Source organism: Coenobita brevimanus, chromosome 113 (assembly GCF_032717465.1).
Source record: "Coenobita brevimanus isolate Jiangsu-jjx chromosome 113, ASM3271746v2, whole genome shotgun sequence".
NCBI lineage: Eukaryota > Metazoa > Arthropoda > Malacostraca > Decapoda > Coenobitidae > Coenobita > Coenobita brevimanus.
In genome coordinates, this window is record NC_137066.1 from 12,066,899 (window position 1) to 12,090,535 (window position 23,637).

At 41.6% G+C, this 23,637-nt stretch overlaps 1 protein-coding gene across 1 annotated transcript in view; it reads left to right on the top strand.

Moving 5' to 3' along the window:
* The first annotated feature begins 6,892 nt into the window (after positions 1 to 6,892).
* LOC145418261 (uncharacterized) overlaps positions 6,893 to 23,637 on the top strand; it is a 73,640-nt gene continuing 56,895 nt past the window's right edge. Inside the window, exons 1-3 of the mRNA XM_080286705.1 lie at positions 6,893 to 7,057; positions 7,766 to 7,817; positions 8,038 to 8,180. Of these exons, the coding sequence (XP_080142831.1) occupies positions 6,893 to 7,057; positions 7,766 to 7,817; positions 8,038 to 8,180 (360 nt within the window). The remainder of the gene's footprint in view (positions 7,058 to 7,765; positions 7,818 to 8,037; positions 8,181 to 23,637) is intronic.

A 23,637-nucleotide genomic window follows, 5' to 3' on the forward strand; every position in this document is an offset into this window, starting at 1 on the left:
CAAGGCATGCAATCTTTTCATTAGTGATTGCAGAGATATGCTGAAGCAGCAGTATGAATATATTTTACATGTTAGTAACACTACATGTATTTTTGTATTGGGGTGTTGTAACACCCAACCGGACTAACCACGTTTGAATACCCCACAGGACTAACGAAGGGTTAATGTGGACAAGTGGCATGTATTAAATTTGCTAAAAGTGAGAAAAGACCAGATTGGGATTATAAGTTAGGAAGATCAACCCTACACATATTAGAAAGGGAGGACCTAGGTGTGATTATCAATAGCAGACTATCTCCCGCTGACCACATCAGTGAGAAGGTATGTAACATGTATACATTGCTTGCTAATATGAGAACAGCATTCACATATATAAATGAAGACATGCTGAGAAAGATAAGAATATCGTTCATCAGACCAATCCTGGAGTATCAAAAAACACACAGATAAGACTGAAAAAGTACAAAGGACAGCGACAAGATGGGTACAAAGCTTAAGGAATCTACGAAGAAAGACTAGAAAAACCGAATCTACCAACACTACAGGAGAGAAGGAAAACAGGAGACATGATTATGCTATATAAATGCATCTCAGGGAGAGAGGAAATAGGCATAAAAGAATATACAACCTTTGGGGAAGCATCAGCAAGAGGACACTGCAAAAAATTACATGAAAAGAGAGCCGATAGAGACGTAAGGAAATTCAGCTTCCCAAATAGGGCCATTTATCAGTGGAATGCACTACCAAATGAAATAGTGTGTGCCAAAACTATTCATAAATTTAAGGATATGTATGATAAAAATGGTCTTATATACGGGACAGCAGGAGCTTGACTCATTCCTGTAAAGATACAATTAGGTAAGAACAATTAGGTAAGCTAACACACACACACACACACACACACACGATATATTTCACTCAAAACGTATTGAGGCTACATACAAATTATTTTTAATTTCACGGTGTTGACCATATATATTTTTTTTTCATTAATTGTAGTTGATTTGGGGGCCCCCTCAGAAAGCTTGGGGGGGGCGAGCGCCCCTCGCTGCCCCCCCCAAATGACGCCCCTGACACACACACACACACACACACACACACACACACACAAAGATGGACAAAAACATTATCGCTAAAAGGCGGGAGATAACGAGTGGCGAGAAAACAGAAAGAGGTTAGAAAGAAAGGTGAGAGATAAACGGAGAGACAGCGTAGTCAATGATGCACTGGTCAGCACATCCAGCTCGAAACAATAAAAACTTGAGTTAGATTTTCGGATCGGTCAGACTGACCCTCTGTCCCTGTTCACCCAGCAACACAGTTGGGGACATGGATGTATACTGACAATTGTGGGTAGTCTGCTGGGTGGCCTTGGTTTCCCTTCACCAGCATAAAATAGCGTGACGTTAGGTGAAGCACAGCAGGAAGTACAGCCATACGGTTAGTGACGCTCGTGCAGTCGATAGGCATAGCCTTTAGCCTTCGTCTATCGGCATAAGGGAATAAGGAAGTGAGGAAACAGAGAGAAGTGAGTTAAGAGGGAGAGTAGCAACAAAAAGAAACAAGCAGTGGGAGGGGATTGCAGAGTTTTAATGAGGGAGTTGTAGGCGGCAGAGTGAGAGAGTAAGGGTGAGAGTGAGAATGAAGGATAGCACAAGAGTGAGAGCATGCTGGAAAGAAAAAGTCAGTCAGAATGACTCATGGTACAAGCGGGTGTGAGCGTGAATAAGATTAAGAATGTGTGAGCTTGAGCATGAGGTAGAGTTAATGTGAGAAACAGAGAATATAATTTAGAATGAGTTAGTAAGAGAAACTGATTAAGAGTGTGGTGAGTAGGAGGAATGAGAGCCTAGAAAGAGCATGAATACCAGAGAGAGAGAGAGAGAGAGAGAGTACATAGGAAATACAAATAACAGGAGGCCTGTTGGTCGACGACGAGGTAATCTGTTTGGAAATAAAGCCAGTTCTGCTAAGAGCTAACTAAACTTGTAAGAGAATGCATAAAAAAGGAGGTTCTGCTCCACCCACCACACCATCTGGATAACCCGGCAGGAAAAAGAAAAAAAAAAAACACCATGCTTCTTACAGTGAACAAGCATGGAAATATTATAGAAGAGGCAAAAGCGGAACGACTATGCACTATGAAATATGTGTTCTACAGATTTGTAACAGAAATGCAAACACAAACGCCGAATGATCTCTATTAACCAAACGCCTCTCATTCGTCAACTTCATTTCAACCTGAAATTAAATAACACTGTAGTACTGAAGTTATAGACTATAGTTTTAAAGTAATTGTTTAGCAGAATTTTAAGCGTTTAAATACTTATGTCCAAATTATTGCTGTTGGTAGCCTGTAGGCATTGGCGTGTGATAATTATATTGTATAAATAGGCAACCCCATGCAACCGTTATTGTACGCGTCGACTAAAAACACACGCGCCTGCCCAGCCAGTCCAGGGGCAACCGCCACTCATTCAAGAAGCCTGACCAGATAGCTTGTTCGCTACTCAGTGTATCTCTTCAAATAAACCAGCCAGCTGTCTTCATCTTTATTTCCAAGACCTTGTGAATGTGCAGTCAACATTCCTTGGTGGCAACGGTGGTCCTCTGACGAGATAACATACACGCCAGCTACCAGAAATACCGGTATCTACTAACCGACGCAACCGATATTCCTCCATCAAGCATCACAACCTCCTGCTAGCATAAAACAGTGCCAGCAACTTTAGGTATGCAGTGACTGTTTAACCATTGACTCATAAAGCTGTAAAGTGAAGGATTAAGAAGTGCAGTGAGCTCCCATAACATCAGATTTCTGACTTCCTGTTACCACAACCAGCCCAGTTCTAGTAAGCATCTCATGTTCAGTGACACCTTCATCACTGTGCCGGAAAGTGACAATTGTACTGTGACAGTGTAAAGTGCTCGAAGGTGCAGTTGGGTCCGATAACCCCCAACCTTACCCTCATCTGCTTCCTCCCACCCCCCAGCATTCAAACTCACAGAAACCTGCTGCCATCTTGGGACGCTACATAAACAAATCACAGACGACACAGTACACGTATTATCACGCATCAAGGCTATGCTGTATGTACCCTGCTGTTCTATGCTGCTTAGTGCTGTTCCCTGCCTGTGCTGCCGGCATGTCTGATGTTTACGCTCCCGGCCGTGACCCTGAAGTTCGCCTCCCATTGCTCTGCTGCCCGTGTCTTCCACCCCTACATGCCTGTATCTCTTGCACTGCCTAAGTTGTGTAACGTGAGAATTTATGCCTGTTAAGTTGTTTATTTATTCCAAATGATGTGCCTGCATACGTAAATTTATTACTTAGCTAAGATTGTATTACCTTTTCATCCCCCATATATATATTTTTTTTTCATAAGATTGTATTATTTCCTTTTATACTGTTTTTATACTGTATATCATTCAACATTTTCTTTTACTGCTGCACAATGAGTCAAAACAAAACTAAGAAGGATGCTGTGCCCCATATGACTTTCGTCCATGAGCAGCCAGCTCTACTCAAATTTAATGGAAATAACCTGCCAGTGCATGTCTTCCTGGCAGAGGTTGAAGATGAAATCACTCGCCGTGGACTGTCCAGTGATAAAGAGAAAATCGCGTTGCTCAAATCACGGGTTGATTTGGGTGACTGCCTAGCTGGGGACATCATTCAGTGTGATTTATTTCAAACATTTGGCACATATGATGACTTTTTAAAAGAATTTTTGCTGTAGTTCTCTGGTATTCAACAGATTGGATCTCTAGCTCCCATGTATAAACTTGCAGAAACATATCATGGACCCATCCCGCCTCACTCACTCAGTCAGGCAGTAAAAGCAGCCTCAACCTTTAAAGTAGAATTGTCCCAACAACTTAGTCAGTCTACTTGGGCTGATGATGACCAGAAAATGTCACTTAAGGATGTTGTCTCACTTTTTGGATATTTTCATTTTTTGTCATTAATTCCCCCTGAGGCATTTAAAGAAGCTGAGACCCTTCCATTCTTCCCTGCTGACACATTGACTTCATTTTCAAGGCTGTTTAAGAAAAAAACGTCAGATATCAGCCCTATTGCCCCTGTTCAAACTATTGCAGATCATTCCCGTCCTCAATAACGCCTGGTTAGTGCTGAAACTTGGACCTCTTCCTTTTCCCGTGGTCGGCTACATGGCTCCCGGTCCTATCAATCCCCTCACCACGCTCTTCCCTCTCAGTCTGTCTCTCCACACCGCCCCTGTACTGACCTGTCCAGGTACCCTCATGCCGCTGGTCAGCAAGATCGCCAGCAATATCAAGCTTACAATAGTCCTTACTTTTGCTCATTTTGTCACAGATCTGGTCACACAGCCAGTAGATGCTATAGTAAGCAGAGATTTGACAGCATTTCCAGATCTGTGTGTGCCTTTCACGGGCCCTGTAGTGCCGTGCTGGCACTTGTGTGTGTGATTACCATGGCCAGTGTGGACACACAACTGCTGACTGCCGTGTCCTCAATTCACAGCAAACTTCCCCTCATATTTGACTAAGATCCCCTGTCAGCATGCATTACAGCCTCAAAAAACTTAAGCAAATTTGCATCACTCAGGACACTTGGAAGGACCCTATGGTCCTACAGGCTGAAGTCAATCAGTGTTTCATATCACTTCTTATTGTTACAGGAGCCACATTTAACTTGATGTCCCTGGATTGTTTTAAGGCCATCCGCCCCAAAGGTGTTTGCATTCTGGAACCTTCTGACATTTATTTAACAGGTATTGAAGGTGAACCTTTCCCTTCATATGGCAAGATCCCGTTCGATGTTTACATTCAGCCTGATCTCCTTCCCTTGCAACTTACATTTTACATAACTGACTTGTCATCACTCCCAGCTGCTGCCTTGCTTGGTAAACCTGACATGGAGAAATTTGGTATTGACATTTATCCCAGACTCAGAGGAGTCATGTACAAAGATAGATTCATCCCACAATGTGATAGAGAAACTGTTCATGATCAGCAGAAATTTAATGTTCAAAATAACCCCCAGACAACCTCTGAAACTCAGATAAAAAGTCTCACTTGCAACCAGAAACGCAGACAACGACGCTCTGCTAGACGCCAGTCCAAGTCCAAGTCTAAACATTCTAAAGTAAACATTGCAACAGCTCAAGCGACTCCTCCAGTTTTCACATATGTTAACAGAGATAACCTTGACCTTCCAGATAATTCTCACTATGCCATTGTCTTAAAATATGTCAGTCTTGCTCCCTACTCTTGCTCTCTCATTGAAATTCGTATACCTAACATGTGTAATTCTGATGGTATCACATTCCCTGAATCAGTTTCACACAGAGCACTTGTCCTGCCCTCAGCTTTATGTACCTTCTCAGATAAGGGCCATGCAAATCTTTATGTCACAAATATCTCTAATGCTGTTGTCAACCTGCAGAAGGGCACTAACATCTGTTCATTCTTCATGTATCCCAGTAGAGTACAAGTGATTGAAGACAATGATGCCACACATGTATATTCTGTTCAACACATCCAATGCAAACAAGTAGATCTCTCATCACATCTTCAACCCACAGACTATCCTGAAGCGGACCAGCAACTACCTGATCTCCTCATTGACCAGAGAGACATTATCGCTCTCCCAGGCGAGCCCTTAGGAAAGACCAATGTAGTAAAACATCACATTCAACTAAAAGATAATAAACCTGTCTACATACCAGCATACAGAATGCCACACAGCAAAAGAGCGTACTTAGAAGGAAAAATCAAAGAAATGCTTGATTCTGACGTCATTGAAACTTCTACTAGTCCATACAACAGTCCCATGTTCTTAGTACCTAAATCTAACAATGAAAAGCTTCCAGTTGTTGATTCCCGCGCTTTGAACAAAATCACAGTTTCTCTCCGCTTTCCCATGCCTGTCCTTGAGGAAATTCTCCAGTCTCTTGGAGATTAGAACACTGTCTTCTCCACTCTTGACCTTTGTAGTGGATTCTGGCGAGTTAAACTCACTGATGAAAGTAAACCTTATACAGCTTTCAGCACCCCTTCTGGACACTATCAGTTCAAAAGAATGCCATTTGGCCTTGTTGGTGCCCCAGCTAAATTTCAAAGACTAATTAACTCTGTGTTTTCGGGGATCCTTGGCTCTAATTTTTTTGCATAATTAGATGACCTTGTTATTTTCTCTAAGACCATCCCAGAACATCTTCAGAAACTTGATGTAGTTTTTTCCCGTCTTCAGAGCACGGGTCTTAAACTCAAACTTTCAAAATGCAAGTTCCTCAAAAAAAGAAACCAGTTTTCTTGGCCATACTATAAATGCAGAAGGCATCCTCACCTCACAAGATAAGATTCGAGCCATTAATGACTACCCCATCCCAACCAACACTGACCAAGTCAGAAGTTTTCTTGGCCTTTCTGGCTACTATAGGAAATTTATTAAAGACTATGCTTCCATTGCTTCCCCCCTTACTCAACTCCTCAAGAAAAATGTTCCATTTACATGGTCCACAGCTCAAGAACAAGCATTCACCAAACTCAAAATTGCACTCACTACCGCCCCTGTTTTAGCTTATCCTGACTACAAGGTACCATTCATCCTTAACACAGATGCTTCCTACACAGGTCTAGGTGCTATTTTAATGCAAGAACATGATGGAAAGCAACGACCTATTGCATTCGCTTCCCGCCTTCTCAGTAAAGCAGAGAAGAATTATGCTGTAACCCACCTTGAGGCCCTGGCAGTTGTATGGGCACTCACTAAACTTAAATATATCATCAACGGATATGAAAACAATGTAATAACAGATCATCAAGCTCTTCTCCATCTACTGTATTCAGTGGGAAAAATAGCTCAGGTCGTCTTGCTCGTTGGTCACTTATCATACAAGATTTCATGCCTAATTTCCAATTCATCAAGGGGAAACAGAATGTAGCTGCAGATGCTTTGTCTAGAAATATTGCTCCCATAGCCCCTGTGTCCCCTGTATCAAGTCTTATTGAAAATATTTCACCTGCTGACATTGTTGCTGCTCAGCGTGCTGACCCGATATGGTCCCAAGTAATATATGCTCTTGAATCAGGCGATGACTCCACATTCCCAAAGTCCCCTCCCCTTCATCCTATGTCCTTAGAGATGACATACTTTTCAAATCGACTACCCTCACAGGAAAGAAAGACCCTACCCTCCCTATCCTTCAGCTAATAATCCCATCCTCCCTCATTCCTACTGTCTTCCAACTTATTCATGACTCCCCACATGCAGCCCATCCCGGAAAAGAGGGGTGTCTAGCTCAGGCTAGGCTTAAATACTTTTGGCTATGTATGAAAAAAGACACTGATGCTGAATCGGTAGAGAGGAGGCCTGCAGTCCTGATGGACTCAGGTTCGAATCCCGGCTGGGGCAGGGAACAGTTTAAGGATTTGAATTTCATAAAAGCAGACTTTCCTTGTCTACCAGATGACCCGCCCGACATGTCGTAAAAGTACCCCCGCTAATACCAATACACCAGTCCTGTATGAGACAGCCCTAGCATGTATTCAATATGGACGGTGGGTGTTAGCGCCGAAGTGGTGATATATGGAGGTGTAGGAGGACTACTGGGCCTTGGGATAAGCTACTGCCCCCGGGATATAGGCCCTGACGCCTTTGCCTAGAGTCGGACACATAAAAAAAAAAAAAAAAAACGATCAGTGCCATGTATGTACTTTGCATAAAGGAAATTTGCATAAACCAGTTCCAATGTTAACATACCCTGTACCTGCCCAGCCTTGGGACAATGTAGCCATTGACCTCCTCAAAATTCCCCGCACTGACAATGGTAATCAATATCTTTTTGTTGCTATAGATCATTTTTTCAAGATTTTCTGTCCTAGTGCCCCTTCCTGATAAGTCTGCAAAATCAGTTGCCAAAGCATGGTTAACACATGTCATTTCTCCTTTCACAACACCCAAAGTATTGCTGTCAGATAATGGTACAGAATTTGTAAATACTGTTTTATCCTCATTGTGTAATCATATTAATATTAAAACCTGTACAGTGCTCCCTTACCTTCCCAGTGCTAACGGTCTTGTGGAAAGGCAAAATAGAAAAGTTCTCAACACACTGCGTGCACTTGTGTCCAGTAAAGACACAGTGTGGGACACTTACATGCCACAAGTCATGGCTTCATTGAATGCTTCAGTACACAAATTAGTTGCTGAAACCCCTCATTTTATTATTTTTGGAACTGACAAACTCTTTACCATATATGACTTGTTACAAGAAGATCCCACTCCTGTATATAACATGGATGACTATGTCAAAATCAGCATTACTTCTTTCCAAAACATTTATAAGCGCATTCAAGCATCACTTGCCCTTTCAAAAGAAGAAATGTTGATGTATCATGACAAGTCTGCTTCCTCATTCAATGTAGATGTAGGTGACATTGTATATACACTTATACAGCAAAGCAATTCTAAACTTGCACCGAAGTTTACCTGTCCTTATAGAGTAATTAAGAAAGAATCAGGAAATAAAGTCAGACTACTTCACTTACACACTCTTGTGGAGTCAGTAGCACACTTAGACCAGATGAAGAAAGTCTCTCGTGGTCTTGACATTCCCGAGTAATTTTTTTTTCTCTCTTTTCTCATTGAAGGCCAAAACAAGAACATTAACCTTATATCCTTTCTTTTGTGTCATATTTATCCTTGCAGTATGTAATTCATTTTTACATATGCCTGTGCCTCGTGTGTCACTCCTGCCTTCAGTTTCCCTGCTCTTGTTATGTTATTTGTTTATTCTTCGTTGGGTACGCCGAAGGGTAGGTGACCGAGCACTTCTGTAGGCACTGGCGTATGATAATTATATTGTATAAATAGGCAACCTCACGCAACCGTTATTGTACGCGTCGACTAAACACACACGCACCTGCCCAGCCAGTCCAGGGGCAACTGCCACTCACTCAAGAAGCCTGACCAGATATGCTTGTTCGCTACTCAGTGTATCTCTTCAAGTAAACCAGCCAGCTGTCTTCATCTTTATTTCCAAGACCTTGTGAATGTGCAGTCAACAAGCCTGTTCCATTGTTCCACTACGCCAGGGGTTCTTAACATTTTCCCTGTCCTGACCCCCAGAGGATTGCCCATGATGTCCTAATAACCCCTTCGCCACACTGTCGAAATCATCGTCACCAGTCCCACTAGCTGCCAGTACGACTTCAAAAGACTTTGAAGCTTCGGTTTACTTTATATATTAATAACTTGGAAGCGAACAAGAATGATAATCATTATGGTTTCATTATATTGATTTCCTTGTTAAAAAAACGGCAAAATGACAAATATTCAAGGTAGCTGAAGTTGTTATACAACATAACTTTAATTCATCTGTATCAGATTACAAAACAGAAGCTTTACTTTTCACAACTAACGAGTTTTATCGCAAAAAATTAACAGAAAAAACAATGTCAAACAAGTTTCTTTCAAGCCGATCTCGACTACAGCCGAAAAAAAAAAGAAACAAAAAACATAATAAAATCATATATTTTACTTAGAGAACAACGCCTATATCCTCTGATGTTGGTCCCCATACTGCTTAGGGGTATGGATACCCGCAGTTAAGAACTCCTGCAGCACTCAAATATTAAATCAATTTTCCTCTATATTAGTGCTGAACCTTTGCTTTTGAGTTTCACTTCATTATTTCTACTCAGAGTATAATTCTGTATGTCGAACAAATTATCACATATAACATCGTTATATTTGTTAATAATTGTAAGGACTTTTACTAGATCTCTTGTGAATCATCGCCCTCTCAGAAAAAACAAAATCTTCAGTAGCTCTTCATAAATTTCTCAGCGATGGCATAATATCTGTGACTTTGCACTACATTCTCTCGAGCATGTTACAGTAAGATTCGTGAACCACTGATGCACACAGTACTTCAGATGTGGCCTAACAAATGACGTATAAAGCTTAGAAATATAAATGTATTAATTTATCTAGGTAGTTATTGTGTAGACTCACAGTCTGTTTTCCCAGTTACTTTGCCTCCAATTTTCGTGTCATCTGCAAATTTTGCTACATTAGAAACTAGTCCATTTTCTACATCATTGATATAAACAGCGAAAAGAACTGTTTCTAAATCTGACCCATGATGAACTCCACTTGTTACTTTTAGCCAGTGACATGATTCGTCACATATTACTGCACGCTGTGTGCGATTTGTTAACCAATCACCAACCCATGACCATAATTTGTTAGAGTCCGAGGACTTTTAGTTTTTATAGTAGTCGTAGATGTGGGACCTTATCAAACATCCACCTAGTGAACAAGCCTACATCTTTTCTATCCTTAATGACCTAGAGCAGCTTGTACAGCACCCTACCCGTATCCCTGACCGCCTTGGAGAGAGCTCCAACATACGAGACCTCTTCCTCACAACTAATCCTTCTGCTTACTCTGTTAATCTTTTCTCTCCATTGGGCTCCTCCGATCACAACCTTATTACCTTAATGTGTCCTATCACTCCGGTACGGCCTGTGGACCCTCCAGGGAAACGTCATCTGTGGCATTTTGGAGCTGCGGACTGGGAGGCCCTCAGGCAGTACTTCTTTGATTTTTCCTGGAATGATTATTGCTTCCATGGCCGTGAGCCATCTGACTGTGCCTTGCCATTACGGAGGTCATTCTCTCGGGCATGGAAGCATACATTCCTTTCTCATATCCTTTGACTAACGCAAGAAAGCCTTGGTTTAATCACGCTAGTTCTAATGCTGTCCGCAACAAGGAGAGGGCCTACAAAAGGTACCGGAGCCAACCCACCCCTGAATCACATCATCTTTACCTTTCTGCCCAGAATCGTGCTAAGTCTGTTCTTCGCTCTACTAAAAATAATTTCATCCATACTAAATGATCTCAACTCTCCAACTCGAATTCTTCCCGCTCCTTCTGGCACCTTGCCAAAAATCTTTCTAACATCTTTACCTCATCATCCTTCCCTCCTCTTTTCTACTCTGATGGTTCTGTAGCTATTTCTTCTACTGATCTCTTCGCACAGACTTTCTCCTCCAATTCCACCTTAGACGACTCCGGTGCTGTTCCTCCATCACTTCCCCCCTCTGACTTTCTCATGGCTGACATTAAAATTTCTTCACCTGATGTATTTTCTGCCATCACTGGCCTCAGTACCAAAAAGGCATATGGGCCTGATGGGGTCCCTCCTGTTGTTTTCAAGAACTGTGCTTCTGTGCTTACACCCTGCCTAGGCAAACTCTTTCGCCTTTGTCTGTCAACTTGTACCTTTCCTTCTTGCTGGAAGTTTGCTCTCATTCAACCAGTCCCAAAGAAGGGTGACCACTCTCAACCCTCCAACTATCGTCCAGTTGCTTTAACGTCCTGTATTTCAAAAGTTTTCGAGTCAATTCTCAATAGAAAAATTTTAAGGCATCTTTCCCATCACAACCTTCTTTCCAATCATCAGTACGGGTTCCGTCAGGGATGCTCCACTGGCAATCTTCTCACCTACCGTTCAGACTCTTGGTCATCCTCCTTTCGGGACTTTGGCGAAAGCTTTGCCATTGCACTTGACATCTCAAAGGCTTTCGATCGAGTCTGGCATAAACCTTTAATTTCCAAACTGCCCTCCTACGGTTTCTATCCTTCTATCTGTGCCTTCATCGCTAGCTTCCTTTCTGGTCGTTCTATAGCCGCTGTTGTAGACGGCCATCGTTCTTCTCCTAGATCTATCAACAGTGGTGTTCCTCAGGGCTCTGTCCTATCACCAACTCTCTTCCTTTTATTCATCAATGATCTTCTAAGCTGTACATCTAACCCTATCCACTCATACGCTGATGACTCCACCCTTCACCTTTCCATTCGGTTCCCGCAACGCCATCTCAACAGTTACTTCAACAAACAAGGGATGAGGCTATGGCACACCTAATGTCTGACTTGGCTCGTATCTCTGACTGGGGTAAAAATAATATGGTTGTTTTTAATGCATCTAAGACTCAGTTCTTACAACTATCAACCCGACAAAATCTTCCACAGGTATACCCACTAATGTTTAATAATATTCAGCTTAATCCTGTTTCATCCTTGAACATGCTTGGGGTTTCATTTACTCGGGACATATCATGGAAAGATCATATTACATCTCTTGTAAAATCTGCTTCCAAGAGATTGGGTGTGCTAAGCCGACTCCGCTCTTTCTTTACCCCTGCACAATTGTTGACTCTATACAGGGGTTTTATCCGCCCCTGTGTGGAGTACAACTCTCATGTGTGGGGAGGCTCCCCACATACAGCTCTTCTCAATAGGGTGGAGTCAAAGGCTTTTCGTCTCATTAACTCTCATCCTCTTACTGACTCCCTTCAACCTCTGTCTCTTCGCCGCACTGTTGCATCTTTATCTCTTTTCTATCGCTACTTTAATGGTCACTGCTCCTCTGAACTGTCTGCTTGCATTCCTCCACCTCTACGACGGGCGCGTAGCACCCGTCTGGCAGCAAACTCTCATCCCTTTTCTGTCCAACTCTCTAATGCAAGAGTTAACCGTTACTCCCAGTCTTTCATTTATGCAACAGGTCAACTCTGGAACTGTGACCCTCTGTCTGTATTTCCTGCTGCGTATGATCTCCAGTCTTTCAAACGCAGTGTGTCCAGGCATCTCAAAATGATCGGATCTTGAATTTGGCTCTCTATTGTATTTTGTTTTTCTCTTGGAGGGAACTGTTACTGCGGGCTCATGGCCTTTGGTTCCTTCTTCCTCGCATAAAAAAAAAAAAAAAGAAAGTATCTGGAAATCTAGGTAGATGAGAACTTACGTTTTTTTTGGGGGGTCCCAGTTATCTATTATTATGTCTGTAAAAAACTCAAGCAAATTTATAGGGTATAATCTAAAATTTGGAAACACGTACTGATTTTTTGTTATAATATTTATAACTCATGTTAACAATTTCCTCCTCAAATTTACATAGTAATGACCTTATGTTTAGTGGGGATGTAATTTGTGAAGTATTTATCACCTGTTTAAAAGACCGGTGATGTATTGCCTAACTTCCATTGAATGGGTACTCTACATTTGGTTAATGATTTGTTGAATATTTTGGTTAAGAAAAAGATCAACTGTCTGTAATATTCACATTTTATGCCAATAGATATCTGATCTGGGTCATTTGATTTATTTGGGTCTATTTTATAAGGACAATTTAACACCTCGTGTCCTGTTCACTTCGTTGACTGATAACTTATCATCTTCTGATACTGAGAAAACCGATTGAAGGACGGAAATACTTACAGTATATTAATATATCCATTTATTACAAGACGCCCCAATCCTGTAAGGGATGGCCAGAAACAAATCGCCTCCATGTCGCCCTGTCCCCCGCCATTTCACTGCCCTGCTCCCAGCTCACACCCTCCTCTCTCATATACCTCTCCACTCCATCCTTCCATCTCATCCTTGGCCTCCCCCTCCCTCTCCCCCCCTCCACCTCACTCACATACACTCTCCTCGTCAGGCTCTCACTCTCCATCCTCTCCACATGGCCAAACCACCTCAGTGTGTTTCTCCTAACTCTATCACATCCACATCCACACCACAACGCTCCTTCACATCCTTATTTGTCAGTCTGTCTCTTGATGTGACTCCACAGGCTCCTCTCAAATAACTCATTTCCACTGCTCTCACGCTTGACTTGTGTCCTTCCAACAACGTCCAAGCTTCACTTCCATACGTTAGAGTTTGTATAACAATACTTTCATGTAGTAACTTTTTCACTTCCATGCTCACTTCCCTGTTTTATATCACTGCTTTCAAGGAACCAGCAACTTTTCTTCCTTGTACAATTTCAAGCACTTCACCCTCCAAACTTCCATCCTTACTCATTACACTACTCAAGTACTTAAACGCACTCACATTTTCCATTTCCTCCTCATCCAACTTCACTGTACATTCACAGACTTCGCTTCTCTCGAAGACCGTAACTTTACTCTTCCCTACATTCACCTTCATATTCCGTTTCTTACACACACTTCCAAACTCATCCACCAAGCCTTGCAGCTCCCCTTCGTCCTCACTTAACAATACAGTATCATATGCAAATAACAGTATAGGGAGTTTCCAAATACTCTCCTCTCTCATTAGGCCACTCCACTATCCACTGCCCTACCTTGTATCTCTTATATAACCCCATCCATACACAGACTAAACAACCATGGAGTCATTACACATCCCTGTTTCAATCCAACCTTCAAGTAGAAAAATTCACTCAGTTCACTATCCACACACACTGCAGCCTTAGCACCCTCATACATACTCTACACAAAATAACAACATCCCATCTACTCCACTTATTCTTAATACTTTCACAATCCTTGTCTGTTCACCCTGTCATACCCTGTATACTTTCTCTAAATCCATGAAGGCCGCATACAACTTCTTTCCCTTCTCTAAAAACTTTTCCACCCAAGATCAAAGAATGAATATCTGATCTTCACAACCTCTTCCCTTCCTAAAACCTCCCTGTTCTTCTCCAAATAATTCTCTTATTTCCCTAACTCTGTCAGTAAGTATCGTACCATATAATTTTCTATCGGCCCTCCTAACCAGAAAATAATCTAGCAGTCAGATAGATTATTTTCTGGTTAGGAGGACCGATAGGAGGTTAGTGAGGGATGTTAAAGTTATAGGAAGTGAGGAGTGTGTGCAGCAGCACAAACTATTGATTTGTGATATGGTGCTTAACCTGCGGCGTCCCGTCGACGTACTTCCACGTCCTCACGTTTTGTCACTGCCAATCCCGTTGACTTACTTCAACGTCCTGCAATTGCAAGGTTCATAATTTCCACAATTTTCAAAATTCGCGCAAGATTTTCGATTCGCCCACCTACCCAAGCCTCCCCTACCTGCCGCCAGGCGGGCAGCGTCCCAGACCCCGCGTGACCCGCGCTCGCCCTTGTCTCGGTCACTCACCTGTTAGCAGTGACCCAGGTCAGACATGCCACGGAAAGGTCTCTCAGACGATGAAATAGCATCCGCCCTGGAGGCCTTCACTGGAGATAGTGATTCTCCACCTGATGATGATGTGGTGGATCGAGATTATGTCCAGCCAGAGGAAAAAATAACAAGCAGTGATGAGGACGTTCCTTCGCCCCGGAAAAAGAGGGTATGTGACATATAGTAAGGCAAGGGAAGGCCAGCCTGCACCCAAACCACCTGCACGGACCTCTCTCCATCCCCTAGAGAGAGATTCTGATGAGGACGAGGATGAGGAGGGCGGCTTAGGACGTGATGTTGCCTCGTGGTTGGGGAAGGAAAAAATCTCACCCCGAGGATCAGAAGGTGGGGCGAGAAGGCAAGTGCGGGGTGAAAGGGAAGGTGGTGTGGCGGGAGTGCGGGGTGAAAGGGAAAGTGGTGTGAGGGAGGCAGCATGAGCACGTGGTGCACGTAGGCCTAGGGGAGAGGAGGTGGAGCCACTCCCCAGCACGTCTTTTGCCACACAATATTCCCAAACTTCCTCCCCACAGCCCCAGGATGTGGGGAAAGGAAGGAAAGGGAAGGGAAAGGGTAAAGGAAAAGGGAGAGGGAAGAGAAGTGCGAGTGATGAAAGGCGCCGCTCTCCACCTCCCCAACCTCCCCCACCACCACCAATGTTGCGTTGTGCCTTCAGCCATGTTTCAGAGAGTACCATAACTTCCTACACTACTGAAACTGTGTGGGATGGCGATATGACGCTCAGTATAATGGTAAGGCCAGTCAGTATTTTCTAAGTCTTATATAAAGTTGAAACGGGTGTAATGTTTGCAGGAAAGTAATGTATAAGTTGAGAAATAGTGTAAGTTGAAAGAAGTGATATCAAAACTACACCCACTGTGTAAATCTGCAAAAATATGACGCTCAGTATAATACTCTGGTCAGTAAATATGTGATAGCAAGAATATAAAGTGGAAACGGGTGTATTGTTAGCAGGAAAGTAACGTATAAGTTGAAAAATAGTGTGAGTTGTAACAAATGATGTCACGAGTACACCCACTGTGTAAATCTGCGAAAATATTACGCTCAGTAGAACATTCTGGTCTGTAAGTATGTGATAGGAATGATATAAAGTGGAAAAGTGTGTAATGTTAGTAGGAAAGTAATTTATAAGTTGAATACTAGTGTAAGATGAAACAAATGATATAGCGCTAACACTCACTGTGTAAATATGTGATAATATGACGCTCAGTAGAATAGTAAGGTCTCCTATTATGTGATAGCAATTATATCAAGTGGAAACATGTGTAATGTTAGTGGAGAAGTATTATATAAGTACAAAAATAGGTTGTAAGTTGAAATAATACTCATAGCGACTTCACCCTCTGTGTTATTATGCGCTATTATTACGCTAAATATTTACGTAAAGCCTGAAACTATCTCAAAACAGTTCTCTAAAGTGGAAAAGTGTATAATGTTATTAGGAAATATTATGTAAGTTGAAAAAACACAATACGAGTTGAAACAACAGTCACAGCGAGTTCACTCCCTATGTAAATAAGCGCTAACATTACGCTAAATATTATCGAAAGGCCTGTGAATACGTAAAAACAGTTCATTAAAATGTAAAATGGTATAATGTTATTGGAGATATATTATGTAAGTAGAAAAAATGATATGTATCATGATTCAGCAATGTTAGCGATTCATCGTGAACAGTTTGGCCGATTTCGCTCGGTTCGCCCGATGGTACAATGCTTATTTCACCTCTATTTTTGTATAAAATCCAATTTACTCTTGTATCACATGTTTTTATGTTTGTAATAAATACATATCTACTTACTTTCATTGGTTTCCCAGACTTATAATACCATAGAAAACGTGAGAGCCTCAGACCACCTACAGAGAACACGGTACCAGGTGTGACGAAGCTATACCTGTTTAGGCAACTTATGGACCCCGGTGAACACTTTCTTTGTGATTGACCATTGTTTCTGACCAAAAGCGAAAGTTTTAGCAAAAAAAATTTGGGTCCAAAAATGGTCGGGATTGGGGGGTACCAGTGGTGAAAAAGTGGTCGGGACGGGGCGGGTTAAAGAACAAGTGATGAAAAAGAGGACTTATGTACCTAGGAGGAAAATATGGAAGCTGAAAAACCAAGTAGTAAGGGATGCCTTTTACAGCGAGTTGAGGAGAGTGGTGGCTGAACAGGGAGCTGTAGACAGAGGCGTTAATGAACAGTACAGAGCCCTCAAAGAACAACTTCTTGAGAGTTACTGATGTAACATGCGGTTGGACAAGAGGACCACCAAGACATAAAGTAACTTGGTGGTGGGATGAGGGTGTAGAAGCTGCAGTTAAGGAGAAAAGAAGGCTTTTCCGGGAATGGAAGAAGGGTGGTAGCAAAGAGGAATATTTGGCTGCCAAGCCTAGGGCTAGAAGAGAGGTATACAGGGCAAAGTCTGAGTCACAGAGACAATTACTTGATAACCTAAATCATGGGGAAAGGAAAAATATATTTAGGGTGGCAGGTCAGGTGAAGAGGGATAATCGGGATATTAAAGGTGAGCAGTGTGTGAAGAATGATGAAGGAAGGGTAGTGGTGAACAGTGAGGATATTAAAGATGCATGGAGAGAGCATTATAACCGGATGTTGAATGAGGAGTTTGACTGGGACAGGGAAGGTTTGGAGCCAGCAGATCCAGTGTCTGGCCCTTGGCCTTTGATTGATACTGCTACTGTGAGTGAGGCAATAGGCAGAATGAGGGAGGGGAAGGCAGCAGGTGTGTCTGGGTTGACTGCCGAAATGTTGAAGGCCTCAGGCGATATAGGGGTGAGTTTAGTCACTGACCTGATAAATAGGATTATTTATGAGTGTGTTGTCCCAGATGATTGGCTGAAGAGTGTAATTGTAAATGTGTATAAAGGGAAGGGTGATGCCCTGGAAAGAGGAAATTATAGAGGTATAAAGCTTTTAGATCAGATAATGAAGGTAATGGAGAGAGTTTTAGAAGGTATGATTAGAGAAAGAGTGAATATTGATGAGATGCAGTTTGGGTTTATGCCAGGTAGGGGACCACTGATGCCATATTCATTGTTCGACAGCTTCAGGAAAAATATATTGGTAGGAGAAGGGATCTTTATTTTGTTTTTGTTGATTTATTTTCGGAAAAGGCCTTTGACAGAGTCCCTATAGAGATGGTGAAATGGGCAATGGGAAAGATTGGCTTGAAGGAGTGGCTGGTTAGGGTGGTTATGGCCATGTATGTGGGTGCTCACACCCAGGTGAGAGTGAATGGAGATTTGAGTGATGAGTTTTCCGTGAATGTTGGTGTGCATCAGAGGTCAGTCTTGAATCCCATGTTGTTTATCATGGTATTCGAAGCCGTTTCACGTGACTTTAGAAACGGACTCCCGTGGGAGTTGTTGTATGCTGATGATTTGGTGTTGATTGCAGAGAACGAAAGGGAGGCGGAGGAAAGGTTTAGGAAGAGGAGAGATGGTATGGGGCAAAAGGGTTTAAGGGTAAATGCAAATAAAATAAAAGTGATGATATCTAGGTTTGGTGGCGCTACTGTCAAAGACGAGGGAGAGTGGCCATGTGCAGTTTGCCACAAGGGCGTGGGAAGTAATTCCAGCTTGTGCGGTGTGTGGGATAAATGGGTGCATAAGAGATGTAGTGGTATCAGAGGTAGACTGCGAGATAATGCTGATTTTATGTGTATGGCGTGCCGGGGTGAGCAGGTGGAGATTGTCAGACATGAAAGGATTGAACTTGCTGGTGAATCTCTTGAGTGTGTGGAAGAGTTTTGTTATTTGGGAGACATGTGTGCTGGAGGTGGAGCTGGAGCTAGCTCTGTGGCTAGGGTGAGAAGTGGTTGGAAGAAGTTCAGGGAGGTCTTGCCTCTCCTGACATTGAGAGGGCTCTCCCTACGTGCTAAGGAGTCTTTGTATGCAGCATGTGTTAGGAGTGTAATGCTGTATGGTAGTGAGACCTGGGCAGTGAAGGAGGAAGATATTCGCCGGCTCAGACGTACAGAAATGACAATGATTAGGTGGATGTGCAGTGCGTCCCTGCGTCCAAGGCTTGGAGGGGCTGGGTTTACGATGGAAGAGTTGAGAGGTAGGATGGGACTGGAGTGTATTGGTGCTGTGATGAGGAGAGGTAGATTGAGGTGGTTTGGACATGTGGAGAGGATGGGGGATGATAATTAGGTGAGGAAGGTGAGAAGTGTTAATATTGGGGGTGGGGTTATGAGGGGTAGACCGAGAAAGACATGGGACGAGGTCATCAAGTGTGACCTTAGGGTTAAGGGACTGAACAGGGAGGCTGCAATGGATCGTGCAGCGTGGAGAGCCGCCATTAGGTGACAAAGGCCGACACATGCAAGCATGTTGGAGCCTTTAAAAACGAAACGAAACTAAGAAGACAGATGCACCTATGATTACCACACACTTCTTTTTCCCCTTTTCCTTTCCTTACAGTATATGATTTTGTGTAAACACTGTGAAATGTATTGTTCACTGATGTTTCAGTTATTTGGTTATCATGGACGAGATCACCATCCGAGCTTTGTAGAAGGCCTATGCTATCTTCAATATTTTCCATACTCTTTACATAATGAATGTAATAATAAGAATAATAACAATAATAATAATAATAATAATAGTTCACTCATCTTTAATGTCAGGCCCAACATGCCTAGCCCCGGACTCCTACGCTCCTCATGGGGCAACGTTGCATTGAATGATAGATGGATGTAATAATAATAATAATAATAATAATAATTAAAGTAGAAGAAGAAGGAGCAGAAGTAGGAGAAGGAGAAGGACGACAACGACGACGACGACAAGAATAAGAACAAGAAGACTAAGATAAAAAGTTGAAGAATAAAGACGGTAATTGTCAGAGACAGTTACTGATCTAAACCTATGAGAATATTACTTAACCTGTTTTTTTTTTTTTTTTTTAATAACTGGAAATCCATTGGTCAAATAACCACCTAAACTTATACAGTCCTTGGCCAGGACCTGACAGAACTTATACGGCCAAGAATTGCCTCATTTATGTTTTAATTTTCCTGTGCCAAAGAACAATTGAAAATTGCTGAAAATAAGGTGTCCAAAATGTCATAAAGTCACATATGAATGAAATTCAATTTTTTCTAAACAAATCCTCGGAAAATAATTCTATCAGGGGATTTCCTTCCATGTTCATGTGTCTATAATGGTTTCAGAGGAAATTAAGATAGAAAATTCATGATTTTTTTTTTTACCTGTGACCTTGAAAGTTAGGTCAGTGTAACAGGGGGTTGGTGCTTTAAATTTTCAATAAGTATGATAAAAATCGGAGATTAAAAGTGATGGAAGAATAATAAAAATAACGAATACTTAAACTGCTGCTGCAATATTCAAAGAACTTCACATTCCAGATAAAAATACCTTTGTTATTGTATACCTATTATTAAGGGACTTTTGGTATGACTCAAAATTTCTACGGATTTTGACCTGTGACCTTGAGATCATGGTAAGATTATTCATACTATGCAAATCACGTTCACTCATGACCCACATCATTTCCACCGGGTTTGGTCAAAATCGGCCAAATTCTAGATCTTCCCCCTCCCCCCCAAAAAAAATATCTACAATGACAACATCACAGAATGTGGAGTTTTTAATAATAATAATAATAATAATATTATTATTATTATTATTATTAACTAGATTCTGCAACTGCGGAAGCAATATTCAAAGAACCCCACATTCCAGATGAAAATGTTTGTGTTATTGTAAACCAAATTATATGTGACTTTTGGTAAGCTTTTTTTTTTTTTTTTTTGACCTTTGACCTCGAAATTAAGGTCAAGTTCATTCACACTAAGCAAATCATGTTCACTCAAAGCCCACTACATTTCCCCCGAGCTTGGTCAAAATCGACCAAATACATTCCGATTTAGCATTTTGAGGCATGAGGTGGTCATTTTGATTTTCCTTAAAAAAAAAAAAAAAAAATCAAGTATTTGTTGGATCTCAATATCAATACCCAGATTCACTATACCTCATACCAATTAATCCGGCCAGGCATATATGGCAACACTGTTCCTGCCGAGATTCTGATTGGCTGGAGGTGTTTGCTCGATTTTGTTGTTGCTTAAACCGACGCCTTGTTTATTATCAGATGTGATACTGAGTTTGTCGACAGTACAGTTGTCAAAATCAATAAGAAATCCGTTATATACTTAACAACAATGAAATTTTCGTTGGAGGATAGAGATATGAGTCAACAAAGTATTATAACAGTCCAAGTCAAGGTCAGTGTTTGAACATTTTCTTCAGATCTCCAACACTCCATAATATAACAGAAAATTAAGGAAACCTGCTTAATCTAAGCATTGGTGTAACGCATTTAAATGATAAGATCAGTTCGCATCCTTAAATCGTGCCACAACTCTGAATAATAAAAATTCTAATGAAAAAACGAGTTCTCTGGGGAGGGAGGTTTCAAGAAATCACGAAAATCAAAGTAGGCTAAAGGAAAACTATTTCATTATATATCCTCTATTATCACAGTACGGACTGATCTTAAAATTTAAATGTGTTATCAAGCAGGTTTCCTTAATTTTCTGTTATATTATGGAGTGTCGGAGATCTGAAGAAATTGTTCGAATGCTGATCTTGACTTGGACTATTATAATACACTGTTGACTCATATCTCTATCTTCCAACTAAAATTTCATTGTTAAGTATATAACGGATTTCTTATTGCTTTTGACGATTGTATTGTCAACAAACTCAGTATCACATCTGATAATAAACAGGGTATCGGTTTAACCCGTCACGTCCCGAGGCTTTCCGCACCTATGACATCCCAGTCCCGAGCCTTTTTGGAAAATTTTTTTTTCTTCTAAAACTTCCGCTTAGGTCGAGAAACGATGGAAAATCATGAAGAAAGTGGTCCCTGCGGTCTATAAGTGGTCTGTACAGGTGCGGTTTCCCCCCGCAGGTATCGTATTCTGTAATGGGCTGGATATGCGTTTACGTTTTCTATGGTAAGGAATAATGGGAGAAACAACACACAACACCTCTACATTTATTGAATTTGAACTAATAAACAATAACAGTAACAATATAATGGATTTCAGACACATATATAGGAAAAATAAGCATTGTACCATCGCGCGAGCATAGCGAGTTTGGTCCGAGTCGTAACATGCTATATGCTAAGTTTCTGGTATGAGTCAACCTATCATTTTTTCTACTTGTATACTTCTGTTTCAATGACAATTTACCAATTACAACTGTTTGTAAGTGTTTTCAGATGTTTTCATTCATTATGATGACATGCAGCATAAGTTTAGCGCATATCAGCTTAGTAAGCGCACTCGCTATGACTCGTATTTCAACATACCAAATTGTTTTATCACTTTCCAATTATTTTCCCATTTACATAGAACCTTTCCTCCACCACTGTAAAGGTTTTCAATTATTTTCATTCATTACGAGGGCATTTAGCGATATGCTAGCGCCTATTCACGTAGCAACCACGATCTCAAACACTCGTGTTTCATCATCTACTTTATTTATTCACTCCAATTATATTTTCCCACTTACATTACACACGTTTACACCCCTAGAATGCACTGTACATACTTACTGCCATTATTTATTCAAGTGAGCGTGAGAATATCGCCTGAAAATACCCTCGCAAGGAATGTTTCGTCATACATAATACTCACACACTTATATACTAATTATTCACTTTATCACTTGCTGACTTTTATTTTGACTAATACGTGCCTTATTCATTCGACTGAGCGTCAGGAAATCTTATCTTTATACACACGCTATGAATATTTGACTTAGAATATACATCATCATATACAATAATTTGAACTTATATTATACCCATAAGAATGTCACATAATAATAAATATATAATAACGGGCCGTATTTATTGCACTGAGCGACAGAATATCGCATCATACAACCCTCTCTATGTAAGTTTCAACTTAGGGCAGATTTATATACTTACACCCAATGTTTTCACTTATGTTCTACCCGTAGGCACTTTATACTAATATTTGGAGATCCACATGACTGATATTTTTACTGAGCGTCGGTCTGTCGCATTTACCTCATAATTTCAGCGTCCTTTCGCATTCACACCATGCTAAAATTGCATCAACGTGTGATATTCACTAAAACATGGGTGAATACACAGACCCACGTCACACTGCACGCACTCATAGCGGGTGTCCTTCCTCTGTGTCGTGAGTCTCACCTGGGAATTACTGCACACGTGACACCTGCGCTGGGGCCTAGGTCTGTTGGGCTGGGGAGGGATAGGAGTGGGGAAATGGCGGCCGGATATTCTCTGGGGAGTCTGGGTAATAGGGCAGTGCGGGGGCGCTGTTGGGGCCTTTCAACAGCATACTTAGCAAAGATTTCTCGTGTGAGCTCCCTCACAAACCCTTCAAATGTTTCCTGAACTCCTGTGGTCATGGCGTGAAGGTGGTGGCAATTCAGAGCAGTGATATCTAGTAAGTGAAAGAACAGTTTCTTATACCACTTCATCGTGGTCCTGGCACACTCTACCGTCGATATCATGGAGCCAGACTGGTCCACGAGGCGCATGTTTATATTGTAATCCATTACACACTCAGGTTTCCAAACACGACGCC